The sequence below is a fragment of the Lissotriton helveticus genome, chromosome 5_1 (assembly GCF_964261635.1).
Source record: "Lissotriton helveticus chromosome 5_1, aLisHel1.1, whole genome shotgun sequence".
Lineage (NCBI taxonomy): Eukaryota > Metazoa > Chordata > Amphibia > Caudata > Salamandridae > Lissotriton > Lissotriton helveticus.
This window is the reverse complement of record NC_136065.1, coordinates 1,836,637,499-1,836,658,796: the sequence shown is the minus strand read 5'-3', so window position 1 is coordinate 1,836,658,796 and position 21,298 is coordinate 1,836,637,499. Positions and strand designations below refer to the sequence as shown.

At 44.5% G+C, this 21,298-nt stretch overlaps 1 protein-coding gene across 1 annotated transcript in view; it reads left to right on the top strand.

The window, feature by feature from the left end:
- ITGA3 (integrin subunit alpha 3) overlaps positions 1-21,298 on the top strand; it is a 342,715-nt gene that overhangs the window by 297,925 nt on the left and 23,492 nt on the right. The window contains exons 17-24 of the mRNA XM_078645244.1: positions 4,093-4,172; positions 4,846-4,923; positions 6,790-6,892; positions 13,685-13,861; positions 14,875-14,985; positions 15,069-15,179; positions 16,855-16,953; positions 20,720-20,845. Coding sequence (XP_078501370.1) covers positions 4,093-4,172; positions 4,846-4,923; positions 6,790-6,892; positions 13,685-13,861; positions 14,875-14,985; positions 15,069-15,179; positions 16,855-16,953; positions 20,720-20,845 — 885 coding nt within the window. The remainder of the gene's footprint in view (positions 1-4,092; positions 4,173-4,845; positions 4,924-6,789; positions 6,893-13,684; positions 13,862-14,874; positions 14,986-15,068; positions 15,180-16,854; positions 16,954-20,719; positions 20,846-21,298) is intronic.

The window sequence follows — 21,298 nt, the reverse complement described above, 5'->3', positions numbered from 1 at the left end:
CCATCCCCTCCCTTAGAAATTGGGAGAAACACAACATACCCCAAGAAAGTTAAAGAAACCCAAAAGTTCCCTTTTTACGGACACACAGGCAGTGTAATCATGACCCCTCAAAATAAGGAACAACATAAGGAACCAAACCTGATAAATAACACAACTTTCCTTAAACAGGGTACACCTCAGTATAGACAACCAGGGAACTGACATGGGCAATGACTAATAAGAGCAGCACTAACCCTACAACCCATTTCAGAAAAACTAATCCAGACAACTGGAGAACTAATATAGGTATTGATTACTCACCAACTCTACACCCTCCAAAGTAGGCTACACCACACGACAGCACAGGATGGTTAACCTGAAGATTGACTAACTTCCAACACTATTGCTCCAAAGAAGGGTACAACACAGAGTACAAACCCTGAAACTAAACCTACAGCATGCCATGGGTACCAACAGGCCCCACCCTCTCCCCAAAGAAGAGTACACCAATGGGTAAAAACACCACCATAGGAAAGTACAACAACAACAACTCACACAGGTTGCACAGGGTTCACACCCTGGAACTTATACACAAACATGCCCTACATAGGGTATGTCATGGGTACTGACTGGCCCCACACCCTCCTCATAGAAGGGTACACCATTGGGTAAAAGACACCGGCATAGGAAAGTAGAGCCACAACAGCTCTCAAAACACTTTCCACACTGACCCCCAAAACACTCAAAAGGTTAACTCCAACCAGGGAAAACACATAAGCCCTCCTAGACAGAGTACAACGGAGGAAATGGCCCTTCAGATTAGAATGAGACACCAAATATCAGTGCAACCTCATAATAAAGAATACGAAAGGAGAAGAGACCTGTTGAAACCGTCATCACACACCTGGTGTTGACCTCTCACAATAATGCAACATTTACTAACAAACTCGGTGACCTAACCACCAACAACACAACAAAACAGGGTGACAACAAACGTTGCACAAGGTTCACACCTTGGAATTTATACTCTAACATGCCCTACATAGAGTACACCATGGGTACCGACTGGCCCCACACCCTCCCCAAAGAAGGGTACACCATTGGGTAAAAGACACCGCCATGGGAAAGAACAGCCACACACTTTCCACAATGACCCCCAAAACATAAGCTACAACAAACGTTGTACAAGGTTCACACTTTAGAATTTATACTCCAACACACCCTACATAGAGTATACCATGGGTACCAACTGGCCCCACCCCCTCCCCAAAGAAGGGTACACTATTGGGTAAAAGACACCACCATGGGAAAGAACAGCCACACACTTTCCACATTGACCCCCAAAATACAAGCTAATGAGCTGCCTAACAACAAGACACAACAGCTCGTAGTCCTGGTTCTTCTCAGAACCTCTCTGTAACAATTCGCTGTCATCAATCCTTAGACCTGGAAAATCTTGAAACTCTTCAGTCTCAAATTTACCTCTTGGATTCGTTCCGACACAGAATCCTCACCTTGCTTCAGTGACATGCTCCAGGACTCACAGTCCCAATTCAGATTTAACTAAGTTTTGAAGTCACCATCAGTACAATTTCAGTCCCGGACACTTGACGGTAAACTTTGTCCTCTCACAGCTAGACACTGAAATTCATGTCTCTTTCCGGTCCCGAAACACATATCGACCTTTCTCTGTAACTAACCTGGATTCTTCATCAACGTTGTGGACTTACAGTCTAGAGACTCACTTACAATTTGCTGACCAGAGTCTCTGGAGACTCACTTACAATTTGCTGACCAGAGTCTCTTCTTCGTCAACATTGTGGACCTACAGTCCAGAGACTCACTTACAACTTGCTGACCAGAGTCTCTCATTTGGGACTTTCGTCCTCCGTTATGGACTTACCAACCTTTGTCCCCGTTGTGGACTTACTGTCCAGACTCTCACCTGGGACCTTTGTCCCCATTGTGAACATCATGTCTAGAGTCTCCCCTGGGACCTTTGTCCCCGCTGTGGACTTACTGTCTAGACTCTCACCTGGGACCTTTGTCCCCATTGTGAACATCATGTCTAGAGTCTTCCCTGGGACTTTTGTCCCTGTTGTGGACTTACTGTCCATGCACTCAATCTTTGGACTGAGACATTCCGCTCCTTGTTCCGGGACAACCATGTCTCCTCTAGCACAACCACAGTCCATACTTTGCCTTTAGCAACGACGTTTGTCCAGTCCTGTATCTTTTACCTCTGACTTCTAGCTTCTTCGGAACACTTTTGTACTAGTTTTCCGATGACAAGTGTTAGCTGTGGAAGAGTCAACAAACGCGCTTCTGATAGATTAATTACTTCCTGTAGATTCTGTACACTGTTAGTTATTGGACATATGTCAGCTGGAGAATATGTTGGAAAAGTCTTTATTCCCCTCCTCTAGGTAAACAGACTCCATTCTAGTTCTAAGGCACCTTTCTGATTCATAAACACTTTCTTCCTGCGGTATCTGTTAAAAGTTATTAGTCGTGCATTTGTCAATAGGTTCTCTGTGCTTATTTATTTATTTTTTTTGACTTCAGGTACAATTCTGCGCTGCATTGTACTACTCACAAAACTGCAGTGGAAAATGTCTTGCTCGGATCTTAAATCCAACAAAAATACTAAATAAGACCACAAGATGGCACTATCGTTAATGAATTGACACCAAAACTGTATTCAACTACACATTGAAATTAATATTCCTCCATTCAGCGTGAAACTGACAAAACCTAATTTCTCCACGTGTTTATGATTTCTGACACGCATCATACCTAAACAAAACAGCAACCTTTCCGCTTCTCTCACCATCTGAACAACATTCAGTATGCTCGTGACCGTTTTCCCCTCTGTTGGCGTCACGTTGAGAGCAGGCTAGACACCAAGATATTGTTGTCAGTTCAGTTGAAGCAGCACTACATGCTGCTCCTGGATTGCGTTGCGTTATGTTCACGAAACCAGTTGCCATGAGAACACAATGCGTGGAGTTACAAAATGGCTGCTTTACGTCGCAGAAAAACGTCACACGCTGCCGTGATGATGTACCCAGGCTTCGTCCACAGACTGTAATGACTCTGTCATGACGACCTCTTAGAACAGGCTGGTTCTCCGCTGAGTCCCACGGAGATTCGAACAGCATATGTAGTAAAAGCATATACGTTCTAAAAACCATGCGTGGTAAAAAATGCATGGTAAAGGTACAACTAGGTAAAAACCTCTTTGCAAAAGCCCTCGTTGTAAAGGCTGTTTCCCATTCCTGCGACCAGGGAAGATCTATAATTGATTTATTCGGTTGTGCCTCAGGGGGTTTAGTGCAGGGTTCTAATATTGACCACTCCAGGCAAGATTGGCAGCAGTGATCACTAGAGTGCACCAGGCAGTGTTGCCAACAATAATGCAAAAAGTATTTTTCAATTTGGAAATCCTCTACATGGGTAATACATGACAGCCATAGCTGAAATGCCATTGGCACCAAGGTAAAATTGTTAGTAATATTTCATGATTCTTCACTCAAGCATTGTCTTCAAATGCGTTTTGGAAATCCGTTTTTCTCCAAACATCAGCTATAGCGTTCTGAACATATGCTTATTTTCATCTCAATTACAGGCTTTTAAATTTTGGGATACATATATGAATTCAAAACAAGATCTTCTAATTTAGTAGGCTTTGCTGCAGAGAGAAGATCTACTTCCAGGTAGCTGGAGAGCTCCTAGTAGCCAGTGAGCTACTCATTGGAGAAGCCTGGTTTTGTGTGTAATCTTCAGACTTGAGGGTTGACCTAGAGTTCGGTGTGATGTAAAGTTGTCTGATTTCTGAAGGAAGTGTTTAAATCTGGAGTAGAATTCACTGGCTGGATTTTCTGCACCCTTCTATTACTGTAGTAAATTTCACTAGTGGATGTTCCAATCGATTAAGCATTTGTTCTAGAAATTAAAGGATTTTTTTATTACCTCTCCACTCTAAATGTGATATCTTCTGCCGGGAGAGGGTTAGTCTGAGCCTAAGATTGTCCCTCTCTGCAGTCACCAAGGTGTAAGACACATTAGGGTTGTAACTGTATCTCACTCCCTTCTCATGTTCCTTCCTAACAGTTGGAGATGGTTGTCACCTTCGAGGCATCAGGAATATCACTGAAAACAAGAGAGGTTAACATGCAGCTGCAGCTCTCCACGTGAGTTAAGGGGAATCTTTTCCTAAAAGCTTTCTTAGCACTGCACTCTGAGCTAGAGCTCATGAAACTGAACTCTAATGGGAACACCTCAAGAGCATCCCTGATACTGATCTCTAGCCAACCACATCCCAAGAGTGCTAGTGACACTGCACTGTAGCCAACACAAACCAAGAGGGTACCTGACACTGCAGGCTAGTCAAGAGATACTAGGAGCATCCCTTATACTGCAACTCTAGCCAGCACACATGAAGTGTGATCAGAACACACCAAAATCTTCTCTGCAGTGCACTCCAGTCAGCATAGCCAAGAGTATCCCTGAGGCTGCACTTTGAACAGCACACATGCCAAGGGTATATTTGACATGGACCTATGAGTAACATGAAGGAACACAAGGGAGCACAGCCAGTGTATTTTCATGGAGTTTCACATGATCCAAATGCATCTGACTGTTCAGTACTCCAAACAGTGACCATAGTTTTGCACGGAGGTGTCCCATATTGTATTCACCCAACTCGTGGAATCTGACTACAGTGGCAGCCTTTTGGGGAGGATGCACATAAGCCCAGCTGGGAATTAGTTACCAGACAGCCCAGAGTATTGGTTACTAAGCCTTTGGTGAAGCTCACTCACTCACACTCCCTTACACTCATTCAGTTCTCCTTTCTGTTCACAGGTTAAGTAAGCAGAGCGATCTCTCACCGGTGTCCGCAAAGCTTCTGGTGGAGTACACAATCGAGACGACGTTCTCTGTGTAAGTTCTTATGATTGTGTCCTACAGCCTACTCAAGCTGGGGTGATTTCCCTACTATGAGTGCTCTGCACCATTAGATCTTCTTCTACAGTGGTGGGGAAATAATCCATGCACAAATAAAGATTACAGTGGCACGTATATCTGACCATTCTAGCATTATACACACCGGATGTATGTGCCATCACATGTCCTTGCATAAAGAGCACATTTCTGCATTCTTCTGCAAGCCCAGTGTGTATGTGTTTGGAGCTGGGCATGTGTAGCTGGAGTAACATTTATTGTCAGAATCTAAACATGACAGGTTGGAGACAATTTCACTTAGGTGACATCATTGAGGCATTACACCTAAGACAGCAGCATATCTAGCAAGTAAAATCAAAATCACCATTGTAGAAGGGTGGGCTGTGAAACCTGTAGAAGCAACATAATATGCCCCCTCTTTCCACGCGTAGCCCACAGTCTTTGTAGTCTGTTGTAGCCCATAGTCTGTAAGTGTTTCTAAACATCAACCACAGTATTCTGTAGCCACTGCTACTATATAGTTGGGTTTGAGGTACATATATGCGGCATACTGTGTGATGTATGCATCCTGGTTTTGTGCATTTGGTCACTTGGATCATTTTATTCTCAATTGAAGGCCTTTATGTGTCTGCGTATGACTGTTTCATCAGTTACCTGAGTGTTGGAGGGTCACAGTGTTATTCACTATCATATAGTTGGCTCTATGTGCAGATGTTAGCCTGCTGGTGTGTTAATAGAGCTTGGAGATAAGAGTGTGAATCCCGAGGCTAGTAAGTTGGGTTATTAATAGTGCTTCTAGTGGGAGTATGGCATTTGATATTGTTGGTAACTGTGCTTCCTGGTAGGAATGGTGCATTATTGATAGTTACTGCTGGGAATGTGAATTTTGATACTGGTGCATTATGAGAACTTGCTGCTAAAAGTGTGAAACTTCATACCGTTAGATTATTGGTGCTTACTGCAATGAGTATGAATATAGATTCAAGTTGGTTATTGGGACTTTCAGAAAGGAGTGTGGATCGTGATTTTTGTGTTTTTATCGGTGCATGTGCTATAAGTGTGAATCTTGTTAATTTCAAGTGCTGCTAGGATTGTTAACATCTTTATCTGTGCATGCCACACGTGTAAATCTTGAAACTAATGTGTTAATTGTGCTTGCTGCTACAAGTATGACTATGGATACTTGTGGATAGAGATTCGCCTCATTGGTGAAGGATACTAGCAGTGAATCCTGATATTGTTGCATTACTAGGGCATGCTTGATTATGGTATACCATTGGTGAATGCTGCTAAGAGCATGAATCTTGAAACTAGTGTGATAACAATGCTTGCTGCCACCCACACAAATAGATAGGTGCGTAAATACAGATACTAATTTGTTAACAGAATTTGCTGATGGGCTGTGAATCTTTATACTTGTGTGTGAATGTTTGTTATTGATAACTGTGACTCTTGGTAATGGTGTGTTAATGGTGCTTGCTGCAGTGACTGTGAATCTTGATACTAGTGCATTAGTGATGCTTGCTGATAAGACTGTGAATAGTGGGTCTGGTTTGTTAATGATGCTTGCTGCCAAGAGGATAAATCTTGAATGTGGAGTATTATCAGTGGACACTGATGCTGCTAGGTGTAGGAATCTTAAGACTGCTGTGGTAATAGTGCAGACTGTTGTGTTAGTAGTGCTTGATGCCAATGTTAAATCATGTGTGTTAATAGTGCTTGTTGCTAGAAGTGTGAATCTCACCACTGGTGTGTTAACAGTGCATGTTTCTAGGAGTGTGAATCTTTTTAATGGAATGCTGATAGTACTTGCTACTGAAAAACCTTTTTTTCTTTTCTCTATAGAAAACCCTCTTATGTGGAGACCTATTTCAATGGTGTTGTGATGGGCGAGTCGGCTATGAAGACGGTGACTGATGTTGGCAGTCCTGTAGAGTTTACATTTATGGTAAAAACAGTAATACAACGTAGTTTCCATCTAGGGGGAGATGGGGGACAGGCTAGACTAAAAGGATATTTATGCCCGCTGGTGGTCTGTCAAGCATTGAGAAGGACTGGTAGGTAGAAATACTCATATCAAGCAATGAGTTAGAATTCTGTATTAAGAAAAAGGATCGAGGGGTGCGTTTATTCAAAGGGAAAATTATGCTGGCAGAAATGTCTCTCTGCAAACACAGTCTGTTACAGCCATATCGCTGAGGAACAGAATGTCAGAAAAGAGATACAGGATAAGGAGTGGATTGCTGTTCAGTAAAGGATGGATAAATGCAACCTGTATTTATCTAAGAAATGGTGCAAGTTTGCAGGAAGTCCCACTTGGAACGAAGTCCAGATAGGTAATATGAAGTTTTCATGGAAACATCTCGAGAAAGAATGAACAGAAATAAATGTTGGTATCATATGTTGTAGATCCACATGCTCTGTATACTCCTGCCATATAGTGTTGGGTTCAGACATTTGCATGTTGTTTTTCTTCAAAGAAAGGCTTTCGAGTCACAGTACGGACTGAGACTCCACCCCTATTTGGCAATGCACATGGGCAATGACTCAATGTTAGATTGTATTTTTCCACCATCGGATTCGGGCGTGTACCGGGACGAGGAGGCTTAGTATCTTCTTATGTTTTCTTTCAGGCCCACATCGTTAAACTCGACACCTGCAACCATGAAAAACCTTTGTCGTCAACGCTGTCCTTAATGGCCCCTGCCGAAGACAAACACCTGTTGATCAACTCCAAACCGCTAGGGCAGCATGCCGTCTTTGAGCTGTGTGCCCCCTCACATTTGATACCTTCTTTGCCAAGAATACACACCGGGTAATGAAACGGATGCCGTTCCAGAGCTATCTCTGGGCCCACGAAGAACCCATGGTCCAACTGTCAGGAGGTCTGTGAACTCTGCTTCTCCCACTACCGTGATGATGCCACATGTTAAGCCTGTGCCGTCTTTCGGTCAAAGAAGACCCTCTGATACCGACAGGAGAGATGTGTGCACCAGAAAGTACAACAGTAATCCCCCAATGATGCGCCTGACATCTTCGAGGAACAGGCCCCTCTCAGCATCAATGAAAGTGAGGATGCCAGCTCTTCAGGAATTCTGACCCACCAACCAGGGCCCAGTCCAGAAGCAGTCTTCAGTAGCTCAGACCAGTGAGAAGAAGAAAAGGTTCCTTTGACCTACACAACCAGTGGCCTTTGAACAAAGGCATTCGCCAGAGTTGTGAGTATAGTCCGCATACACACACGTGCTAAGCCTGAAAAGAGGTCTCAGACCGATGTATAGCACTGCCTTAGGTGACAGGTGCCGAGCCCTGTGCTGAAGTCATCACATCCCCTAGGTCCTCCACCACCTCCGGTCAGCACCAAACAAAGGCCTTGGAGCCGACAAAGCTCCCATCTGAGGACATGGCCATTCATGGCTTTCACCCCCAGGATCCTGTTTAGGCCTCAAGTCCACTTGAAGCCAGAGGCCTTTTTGCACACAAACCATCTTTGACTCTGATGCCACCACTGATGTTTAAAGTCTCATCCACAACTGGCTACAAGGACTCAGAGCAGCCAATCCAACAAAGACTGCAGGAGGAGTTGGACACATGGCAGAATAGACGTATTCATCTCAACACTGGGAAGATTTAATCAAAGTCTCCTGCGCCAAAACCAGTTGAAACACTACCTCAAAACAGAAGGCTTGATTTTTGAGGAGGAACCATGCTCCCAGGTCCAGGGAAACATTGAGACATCGACAGAAACCCCCCACCCACTATGTTCCTCCTCCACCGCTACCATTGCCTAAGTCGACAGTCCAGTTCTTGCTCATGCTAAAGTGTATGTTAAAATCAAATCCTAACACTTTTAAATAACCAGTGAAAGCCAGGGTAGTAATGCCAAGGGTTGAAAAAAGTTTAATCCCTCTCTCAATGACCCTGCCTACATTAAGGGTCATGTCCCACTCGACTCCTTGGTTCTCTACACTGCGCACAAGCTGTCTTTCACGCAACCCAAGAGCGATGCTCCCCTGCTCAACAAGGAGAGCAAAAAGCCCAATGCTGCCAGCAAAAGGGTGGGGGTAGGAGCCGTCACCCATTGGAGGATATACAATTCCGGGGCCTCCCTCCTGCTATGACAGGTTATAGTGGGAGCAGATGAAGGGGCTAGTCAAACACCCCCTCCCCAGAGAGAATTTAGGAAGAGAGGGGAGTAAATTGTGTAGAGGGTAAGACTATGTCCAATGTCATCATCTGCTGTGCATTTGATGTTGTGGACACTCTTTCCTGAGGAGTGTCCTTGTTAGAAGTGACGCTTGGCTCTATTTTTAAGGCTTCAAACCTGAGGTCCAACAACATATCCTCAACCTGCTTTTCGAAAGCGGCCACAGGTTGATGAGTCGATAGGTGCCCTTCAAAGCTTTGTTGCCAGAGACTGCTTTCAGACGACGTAGCTTAGAGGACGCAGGCAGGAAGTGGGTGCATGAGGGGTGTGGAGGACAGTCAAAGCCTGCCTCTCCAGATCTCATTCCCTCATATTAGGAACAGCTTTTACATCAGCAGACAGGAAGTGTGTGCACGAGGGGTGCCTTCAAGGGGCCAAAATAATGAAGCCAGATGTAGAGGGGTCTCCGGCAATGGGGCATCCGCCACCTAGCGCTGACTTGCCCCGTCTCAGCTTTACTTCCCCAATCACACATCACCTGTCAGGTGGGAAACTGCAGGATTTCACCTACATGGGAGAAAATCACATCATACTAGAGAGTACGATCAGTGGTCTCCTCAGTTACTACCTAGAACTTCTTACAACTCCTCCCAACATCCCACCCCACTCCCTCAGTAAAGAACATCTCAACCTTCTGGAGGAAGAGGTGGAAGCGCTCTTTCAAAAAGGTGTCATAGAACCAGTGCCCACTCACCACCGGGGTAAGGGAGATTACTCTTTTTACTTCCTCATCTTCAAGAAGGATAGCCCTCTCAGGGCAATACTGGAACTCACGCCCCTAGTCGCTACATACTCATGGAACATTTCCACATGACAATCCTGCAGGATGTTGCCCCCTGCTTTAACAATGCAATTACATGACAGCACTAGATCTGAAGGTAGCCTACTTTCACATACCCATTGTTGGGATGGGAAGTCCTCTGCATGGTTCTGAAGAGCTTGTTCCCCTCCCTATGTTGATCTACTGGCAAGTCACTTGAAGGTACTGTAGGTTTTTGTGATCTTTACCTCAGTGAATATGACAATCACGCATGTCCACTGAGAGCCTTCCTGTTTACATGGGATGAGACCCTAGAGCTTGGCTCTGAGGTCGAGGGAGATTGTATAATGCACCCCTTTTTTTACAGAGATTGACTACTGCCATAAACTCAGGGGTACTAGTACCTATGTACCCTATAGGACGGCTGCCTCCCATCTCCCTCCTTGTAAAATCTGTGCAGTCTCCCATACCTGGGTTCTTTTTCCTCTGTGGTATGTGGATGTGTGTATTGAGAGCCAGTATGTTCACTGGGAAGTTTTGTGAGTCATTGTGCATTTAATGTGACCTGTGTATGTATCTGTTCTGCTGGACATTTCAGCTCCCCTGTGGCCCTCCCCTTTCTTAGTAGAAGCCTGGTGGGGTGGGGTAGGCACTAGCTCTTGCTGTCTGCTGGGATGAGCCCCTCCCTGCTGGGTGATGGTCAGAGCCTCATGGTCTGGAGTTAATTAAAATTCCTCTCTGGGGATAGAAAGGACAGGTACCAAGAGTCTGAGAGAGCACTTCTCATACAAACTGATCATGCAGTGAACATGCAGGAAATATGCCCCAGAATTGGAGGCATAGCCAAGATGCAAAGTTGTGGACCCTCTACTTGAATTAGCCTGTCTCTCAAGCAATGATAAAAGTATGGACTCATCATCCAGTTGGTTTCTCAAGGCTGTTACCTTTTCTGAAAAGGCACCCACAAGGGGTCTTTGAGAAAGGCCAGATCCAGGAGTTGTCAAAAGGTTGGATTGCCATTCTCTTTTCAGCCCCGGGATAGAGTTTGAACTTGAGAATGTGTCTTTGTGATGGATTACTGGTGAAAGGAATTTGTTAGACTGACTGAAGGAGCTGGGATGCAGCTTATCAAGCAGCATTGGAACAGATAACGAACTGTCTGAGGCTTGTTGAGGCTATTCTGTCCTTTGGAACACAAGGAGACTTCAGACAGCTCCGCAAGATAAGGAAACTTCTTGCATGTCAACATCCAGGGAGACCGTAGCTCTGTGTTGACACCGAAGGTGAGATTGCTTCATCCTGACCCCTTTGGGATTACCACTTTCCCAGGAGTTTTCACAAAGTGCCTGGCAGTAGTGGCCAACAACTTAAGGAGGGAGGTGTCCACATTTTTTCCTTACTACGATGACAGGCTGGTCAAGAGTGCAGACAAGCACCAATGCTACATACACAGGCGTCTCCACAGCCTAGGGATTATGACAAATGCCACTAAATCCTTCCTGCAGCCCCTAAGTTCAGCCCATCCTTGGATCTCTACACAATGCAGTCACAGGCAAATTCTACCTTAGAGGGTGTTGGCATTTCATCTAATTTAATCTCTTTTTCAGCCCAATAGACAACTCTCATTCGTCTGCTATGCATGATGGCCTGGTGCCTTGTCATAGAACCCCACTCCTGTCTCCACATGTGCCTGCTGCAAGAATGCCTTACAGCTCGATCACATGCAGAAGGTCAGTGGGAAGATCTAGTGTTGGTAAAGGCCAAAATCCATCTCTCTCTGCTGTGGTGAAACGGCAACATCCTGCTAAAGATATATCAAGACACATGTTACTTTTATAAATTGGTGTGGATCTCCTTTATTGACTATTGTGTGTATTCGCAGGTGTCTAAGCACTCCCCTCTGACACGTCTAAGGCTGCTCGACCACATTACCCCCTGGAAGAGCACAGTGGGAGCAAGCCCCTGTCCACTCATAAGGGAATTCTCTCATTGTGGCATATCCTATAAAGAGCCAGCTTCCTACATCCTTAAATCTACTATCCAGCACATTACCAGTTATATTCTCCTCTGCAGAAATCAAGCCTTGCATACACTTTTAAACATCTGCATTTAGCAGCCGTATACACATGCAAAACAGGGAACACTCCTCCCTCTTTCACTTCCCTGTAGTTAAGGCATTCATTGAGGGCCTCAAGGAGACCATACCATGAAGAGTGCACCTTTGCCCCCCTGTGGAACCTCAGTGTGTTCCATATCATACTCATAGGACCCGTCTTTGTGCCTCTGCACTCTTGCTTTCTGCAGTTCCTCTTCTTGAAAATAGCTTTCCTCGTAACCATAACATCTCTCCGATGCATCAGTAGGTTGCTGGCCATCACACTACAAGAGCCCTTCCTTAAAGTCCACAAGGTCAGGGTCATTCTCAGACTCAACCCAAAGATCCCCCCCAAAATGGTTTCTCCTTTCCTCCTCAACCAAACCATACAGTTTCCAGTCTTCCTCCCGCAACCATACACTGAAGCACAGTGCCTTCTACACCCTAGATGTTCAACGGGCTATCCGGTATTACATCAACAGGACCAAGCCCTTCTGCAAAGCCAACCAGTTGTTCATAGCCTTAGTCAAACATCACAAAGGGTTAGGTTATTTCCAAAGCAGCTATTGCCATGGATAGTCCAGTGCATCCACACTTGCTTTCGTAAAGCCAAAAGAGCCCTCTGTTACCCCCACGGTGCAAACTCCATACATTAAAACCACTGCCTTCCTTGGCAATATCATACTATCTGACATATGTAAAGCAGCCATTTCTTCAACAACACACTCTCTGAACAAGCACTACTGTATGGATATCTAAACCTGCCAGCATGTGATCGTTTGCCAGAAAGTCATATGGACTTTCTTTCAGACACCCGCATTATCTACACGCTAGCCACCACTTATAGGGGAGTACTACAGTCTATGCAGAGAATGTGCATCCACAGCAACACAAGCTACGGACGGAAAATGTAACTTGCCCTATAAGCAGCTATGCATAGCGTGTGGTGCAGTATATTCACATAAGCCTACCCTTCTCCCCGGAATTGTGTGGCTCTACTTGCAGACCTCTTCCCTATTAATTAACTTCCTTTCACAATACACATGTGCACTACACTGTGTTCGCTTGCCACTCCTTATCGCTGTGACCCGCTATGAGAGTGATATGGCTCTAACATGGAGTTGGTGCCCATGCACATCGCCAACTAGGGGTGGAGTCACAGTTCATCCATGACTCAAACGGCTTTCTTCAAAGAAAATAACCTGCAAACGTCCGAGTCCAACACTAGATGACAGAAGTATGCAAAGCATGTGAATCTACAGTGTTACATGCTATGAACAGATGCTTACACTGTAAACTTTTTCCTTATGTATTTAAGGAAAATTAAGGGGTAACAGAGATCTTCCCTATAAAGACTGAAGAAAGTGATGAATACTCGAGGAAGAGCAAAGAATGCAGGCCTCTTTTCTCAAGAAAGTCTCCTACATTTTTCTATAATGAGGAATAGTATTCAGGTTTCCCCCTCAGGTTTTGTCCCACTGGTGTCTCCCTAGAAAAGGCTAGGTAGATGGAGATATGTCTCAGTAAGAAGGACTGTGTGTGTTCAGTTGGATAAGAAGTCTGAGGCATTCCCTTACAGAGAAGTAAGTATTAGATCTCTCATTCCTGTAGTAAACAGACAGAGGTGTTGCTCCATGGGTACAGCTATGGATGAACTAATGTACAAGTGTCCCCCCAGGTGAACACTATTGGAGAATTCCTGGAGGATGAAACGGCCCTGATCGCTGCCTTTGACTGGCCCATTGAGATTGCAAATGGCAAATGGTTGCTGTACTTGACGGAGGTCCTTGTGGAGGGGTCAGTGAAGGAGCCCTGTGTACCTCCAGGGGATGTTATCAACCCTCTCAATTTGACAGTAAGTTTTACTCACTACCGATCAATGTTGAATTTCGTTTTGGGCTTTCTATCTTAATATGTAGAGACAGCTTATCGTGTGGAGCGATAGTGACGTTTATTGCCATAATAGTGTTTCTTAAGCGCAGTATGACTCTGGCAAGTGACTACCTCAGTCCCTGCACTACCGCCCATTCAGAGGCAGCAACTTCTTAGCAAAACTCACAATTTTCAGCATTGCTGTCCAACTCATGCCTGGTGTAATTAAAAGGACCTTAATGCACCCTGATGAGCTTTGCTCTACACCTGTCTCAGCCTGAAGTTAACTCTGTTTCTCAGCTCACCACTTAACAATTTGCAGCATCATAACTCTATGGCACACAGAGGATCTTTTGGACTTTTACAATCCTCTGTAAAATGTATCTCCAGAAGTTGAGAACATCTCAAATTCACTGTCAGAGCAAACTGTGCGAACATTTATAGGGTTGGGTGATGATGAATTAGCGTTAGCAAAGTCATGTCTTCGGTGAGGTGATCGAGTGGCTCTGTATCAACGGTACACCATATTTCCAGGCCAGGTTTTACTGATAATTCCAACATAATAATTAAGTTGTACTATTTCTTCGCAATTGGACTATCAAATCTAGAATATAATGACTTGTGAAAAGAAAGCCCTGGAATTGACCAAGTCTTGCTACAAAGGTACAGAGCCATATGGTCACTATTCCCTCTGCCCTCCTGTGACCTTATGCACGCACATGCATAATTCAATATCTGCTGATGTACCATGTTAGTAGAGCAAAAACACACGAGGTAGAATGGGGAGAATAGACTGAATACATCGTCTTGTCTCCGGCGCACAAGATGGTGGACTCAGTTTTTGAGCTTGAGTCATTAACCTCTTCTATTTCTGAGCCAAGGTCACTGCTCATTGTTAGGCACCGAAATGGTGATTTCATGCCCATGCAGCACCCTGTAGAGTGTGTATGTATATATGCATAGTTGGATAATGGAGCTTTTATATTTCCTTTGCAGCTTGTGAGTAAGAAAGAATCTCGCAGAAAGCGAGAGGTTGAAGAGCAGACACAGTCTCCAGATGTGCTGTTGTTACCCAGTACTAAAGCAGCTAGAGCAGAGTTTGTAGTGGTGAGTGGCACAACTAAGGACCTATAACTACTGTCTCTACTTCCATGGCATAAAACTAACTGAAGTTTGTCTCTGCTCCATAGAGCTGTAGTAAGGGGAATGCCAACTGTGTCCGGTTTGAGTGTCCGCTGCGCATGAGGAATTCTTCCAACATCATTGTCCGAGCCCGGGTGTGGAACAGCACCTTTCTGGAGGTAAAATGTTGTCCCATATTGTAATTTTTGAACTAATACAGGATCCAGTAAATCCAGCCTTGGAGTCTGAATACAGAGTCAATAGGTATTGGAAATCAGCTACACCATAGGACGAATGCATCAGCACACAACCAATCAAATAGCTATTATATTATCAGAGCATCCCAGTTAATCACATTATCCAATACAATGACAATACCTTCACACGGCAGCCTAATAGCGGACACAAGAAACATTGAACCACAGCACAACTACTTAGACAAGTCAAAGAGCCCAATAACAGAACACATTTCAGTGACGTACAGTTTGAGCACACAAAGCACAACAAAACTTGCTAGCTTAAAATACAATTCCTACAAATATAACACAATTGAATATGCAATAAGAGCACAGACAACACAATCACTAATCCAGGAAAACTGGTAAATCAGATGCAATGCACAAATGGTTGTAAATAAATACAGAGAACACACTCTCATTACAATCCTTAAAAACACTATACTGTTACTGTGTGGCACAAAAGCCACCTTTTCGGGATTCAGATTTGTTCAACATCAAAAATGTTTTGATGCATGAAAGATACAGGCATCAATAATGTAAAAATTGGCAGTTTAGGATGCTGTAGATGCTTAACATTTATGAGTGAACCACAGCAGGAAAAGCCTGAATAGAAATCCACACCCACAAAGGGAAAACCTAGCTCTTTAGTGCAGGATCACTCAGTACTACGAGTTGGGCATTACGCTGTTGTTGCTATGAATCCCTATTTAAGATTTAGGAAAAGAACTGCACAGCACTCACTGTGACTAAGGCGAGAAGGAGGATAGAATCTGCAAAGATTACGACTGGTTCACATTCAGAGTCTGACATCTAACTTCTGTCCATGATTTCCAACTCTTACGTCGTGTTGCTTTGGCCTGCATTCCTGTACATTGTACAGTCGAGTTGTAGAAGGATTCATTGTGTAGTGTGCAGTGCGAGAGGCAATTACAAGCAATGTCATTGTGTGTTCTTCAGCAGTGATATAACACCTTTAGGATACGATTCCATGATACATTTGTTGTTGTGAGGGGAGTAAGAAAGTTTTTTTTATCTGCTTCTGAGAGTCCATATACAAGGAGCAGATGACCACAGCAATACAATATACAGTACATAGTAAACCAAACAAAACAAAACTCAACAGCTAAGGCATGCAGCATAACCCTAAAGCTACTGTTGAATCAGTTTAAATCCAAACCACCCCAAAGCTAGTGATCTTCCCCTTCAAATTCAACATAATCATTCAGCCAATGAAGACAACACAGATCTTGACGGCATCTACTAATGCATGGAAGGCAAACTCCTGAAGTTCTTGCCAAACTCTAACAAGCTCATTACACCAATGCAGTGAATGCAGAGCACACAATCATGCAGTGCATACCAAACTCTTCCAAATCTAACACATTGGAGTAACTAATGATTGGGTAACCCATCCAGAGAGCTCTGTAACCCTGTACAAACCCAACACTTAATGTAATAAGTACACAGCCCTTCATCAAAAGGTCACAAGCTTTGCAGAAATCTGCAACTAACACTGCAACCATTTAACCTTAACAGAATAGTACAAATACCTGAACACCTAAAGAAACAAAAGAGAATAATCAGAATGTTGCATTTCTTGCTTCTTCCATCACAGGAGTATCGTAAAATGGATCGGGTGAAGGTGTTTGGAGAAGCAATGCTGTATCTACGGTCAAACATTACCACTGTACACATGAAGAATCACACACTGAGGGTGAGTAAGGCCCAGTCCTTTCACAGATAGACTTTTGTATTGGCGGTGACACCTACCAAAAGCAGTTTGATTGCATGTAGTTCTGAACTTCCAATTGTGTCGCATAATAAACCTGATACCTTAAGTAGCTTCTTCTTGCGGCAGCTGGACTAGAAGCCTAAGCAGAACTTTGAGCTTCCAGCACTGAAGGTGTCTTTGCCATGAGATATGTTACCTCTGTTTTTCGGAAAATGGGGCTGTAGGTTTCACAACACTCCTTCAACTCCTGATTTTGAGCAATTACTTGCAGTTTCTGTTTTGGAAGGATGGGTTGTAAGTTTTTTTTAAAAGAAGTTCTCTGTGTGTGGGTACAGATACTCTACCTTCTTAGTGTTCACGTTCTCCAGCTTTTTTGATCTATACCTTTAAATTCTCGTGCACAGTCGTATACTACAGTCAGTGGTCAGCTTCTCATGATCAGTACTTTGAATAAGACCAGTGTGAGTTTATCCCCCAACGTAATATTTCCCTTAATCTACGCCATATGTACGCAGTGCTATTTGCCCCCAGACCGGACGAGGAGACTGGGGCTGGCCTGATGTCTGTGGACATGGAAAAGGCATTTGACTCTGTTGACTACTAGTACCTATCTGCAGTTATGACTAACATGCAGTTGGGAGCATCTTTGGTGCGGCTATTATAAACTGACCCCGCTACCCGGGCCAGATCATATTGGCCTGCTACGATGTCTGTAGGGGTACCAGGCAGGGATGCCCATTGTTCCCGCTCTTTTTTGCTCTTGCTATTGAGCCCCTAGCAGAACTTCCCGCTCCGGGTGCAAGATAGGGGCATTTTAGTCTGTGACACTGAACATCTGATCTCGCTATATGCAGACATCTTAATATACGTATCCAACATGGCAACCGAGGTTCCGTTCATGCTTCAGTTATAAACTGCTTTGGTGAGCTTTCGGGTCCGAGGGTGAATTTGGCGAAGACCTACATCTTTCTGATTGTGCCTGCTTTGGTTGGGCCGCAGTCCCTACTGCCAGATCTCAACTGGGTACCCTCAACATTCCTTTTTCGTGTAGCCTTGACTAAGATGATCATACAGCCCGATTGCATTTTAGGTAGTTTGGCTGTCTGCCTCTTTATTTAAGGCACTTGACGCCCTCTTGAAGGATGTCATCTGGGAGGTGGGTAAGAAACAGGGTATCGTTAGATAGGCTTCAGCGACCCATCGTGGAAGGGGGCCTGGGAACACCTGACTTTGGACTCTGTCTGGAGCCCTAGCTCCAGTGGCTTACACACTTACTGGCTGATGAGAATTTATCTGATCTGAGATGCAGGGGAAAGTTTTTTTGTTGAGATGCCCTTCTGGCCCACCTGCTGAGGCGGACGCCCAGGCGGGGGGCAAACAGAGTACTCTTGGAGATGGTGCTCCGATGTTGGAGACGTTGTGCTTTCCGGATGTGGGATTGCCCACTTTATGCCCCTTCAATGCCGCTGGTGGGACTTCCACATGGGAATCCCCCACCCTCTTCTCTGCGGCCCAGCTAGCACCTAGGATGGAGCGGGTTTGGTCATGGTTGGAGATTGTTACGAGGCCGATACATTGGTGACTGGAGGTTCTGGTTAAAACACAAGACCTGCTCCCTTCACAATTCCTCGTTTACGAGGCTCTGGTCTAGACATCCGGAGCTCTGGGAGGGATGGGGTGTGGACCAACCCAAGACACATACTGTTCTGCAGTTGCTGCTAACCTTAGGCTGGTTTCGATATTTGGTCAAGTGTTTGTACTGGGCACTCAGTGGGATGGTCCGAAAAAACATGATTGTACTCAGATACAAATGGGTGACCCCACTGGGCAGAGAGCTCTTGGATAGGTATTGTGTCCGGGTGCTGGCTTCTCCACAGAAGGTGTCCCAGAACATCTGATTCAAGGTGATCCAATTCAAATATCTTTATCAAACTTATCTCACCCTGAAGAAACTGATTGCAATCTATGAGGGTGCCTCCAAGCGCTGCCCCTACTGCACTCTTGAGGAAGTAGACTTTTGTCACATCACTTGGTCATGTGCAAGTGTTTTTTTCTGGACTGCAGTGTTATAGAGGCTGAATAGGACATTGAACCGCGATATACTGTGTTCTTTGGAGGTATGTCTGCTGGGCTTGTTACCACCCCCAGAGTCCAAGCAGGTGGGTACCAGGTTCCTTGACCTGGTATTTCTAGCAGCTAAAAGGCTTATTGCCTTGACTGAAAGGCGACTGCTGGGCCAGTAGTAGCGAGATGGGAGACCGCATTCAGAGACTGGGCTCGTGCAGAGGACCAGGTGCTGTGCAGGGATCAAGCTCGGCATACGGAAACGCCTTATAGTCCCACTGTGGGTGGCGGTTGATAACCCCGGAGGCCTCGCTGGTTCCTCCGACGAAGTTTGAAAGTGAGGGTGGAGTGAATGTCTTAGTACACTTGTGAGAACTTGATGGCAATTGCTTGGAGCAATGACTATAAATGGGTCGACGTGGTGAGAGTGCTGCACCCTGGATGCAATACACATTATGTGCGAGTTGTGCTGGTTCATGAAGGTTTTTGCTCGCTGTGCAGGTGAAAGTGCCCTACCACTCACGGCCCTCTCTATCCACTCCTCCCCATGCATTCTCCTGCCTAGGTTTGTCCACATGGAGCCCACTGATGGACAACTTTATCATTTTTGTTATCGATCTTGTTGATCTCACGTTTATCTGCACACTTCCTATCGGATTGCCGCTCCATTGTAATCCTCATGCCAGCAGCTCACGGAGGGGATAGATGGGGTGAACAGATACTGTACCAGCTGTTAGCAAGATTTTGTAATTGAAAACTGTGTTTTGGGCTCTGAACAGCCAACCCTGTTTGGGGCAATTCGATAATGGTTAAGACATGGTAATGTACTGTGTATGTCCACATGTTTTCTTCGCAAATGCGAATAATTATTATTTTTTTTTAATTTGTACTTTGAATTAATTGCTTACGGTATCAGTGCGGATTACCCAGAGACTGTAATCACACCTCTTTTTTAGGTAATCCTACTTTATTTTTTCTGTGATGTAGCTAACCTAAAGATCACCCAAACATCCTACAGATCACCACACTGCCTGTAGAGGAGCATATCGTTTTTAATATTGCCTCCTATAGATCTTCTATATACCACTCACCTCCTACATATGGCATTATCCTCCAGGGATCATATATCCTAGAGACAAATATACTGTTCTCAAGGGATCACTAGGCATCATGCCCTCCATCACATGTGGGAGCATGTCTGATTTTAACTTATTAACCTCAAGCCACTCTCAGTTGGAGGCTGACAATCTCATTGGGATCATCCCTCCCCCTAGCCAGGCTGTAGAGTGTTAAGTTTGATGGCCCTTCCAAAAAGCCTGCAACAGACTTCCCTTGAACTCAATGTCATCGTCTACCCAAACATCTGGCGAGTAGGTTGATGGTTATGTGGTTGAGTCTCACACCTTGTAACAGACTCACCCTTGATAATAATCAATGAACCCCTGGTCTGGAAAGAAGTCTTACTCAAGTTACTCCTTTTTTCTGTTTACTAATTAAGGTCTGTTCCACAAACTATACATGTAATCTCTGTGGTCACTTGGGCTGTACCACATCTGTTCACCTGTGAGTGATTTACTGTCACCATGCCGTGGTATATAATTTGCTTACAATTGAATGCTTATTCTTTACCAGTAACTCTCTATCCTGCTGCCTTCTGCTCACTGCGTGATGTTGTGTTTTGTAGTTCTTTGTGAATATCGACTCGGAACTGGAGGAGGAAAAGCCTGTGGCGCAGGATCTATGGGTGTTCATTGTGGCAGCTGTGGCAGGGGTCCTGCTGTTATTAATCATCGTTGTCCTGTTATGGAAGGTAAGGTCTTTGTCATTGATTTGCACTCGGAGCTGCAAATCCCCAATTTGGTAAAACCTAAGATTTCACACAGGACGCCTTCTATGACATCGGCTAGAAATTGAGGGACTGTATTTATTTATTTTATTTCAATATTTATGTACTACAGACAAGACCAAGTGTGGTATAGGGGTGCTTTACATATAACTGGTGAAAATGAACAAGGGATACTTTGAGATGGGTAAGGAGCAAAACAGTAGTGTATTCAAAAGTCACAATGGCACCAAACTGAGCACACCTCACAAAGAGGAGATAATGAATCTGTTGAACAATTAAATTGACAGTAAATAACGTCCAAATACTGTAATGTAGAGTCAATAATTCTGTTCATGAACATTCACTGAATGTCGAGAATTTTTTAACAGATGTGTTTTGAGCTGTCTCCTGAAAGCAAGGACAGAGGAGTAATCTTTT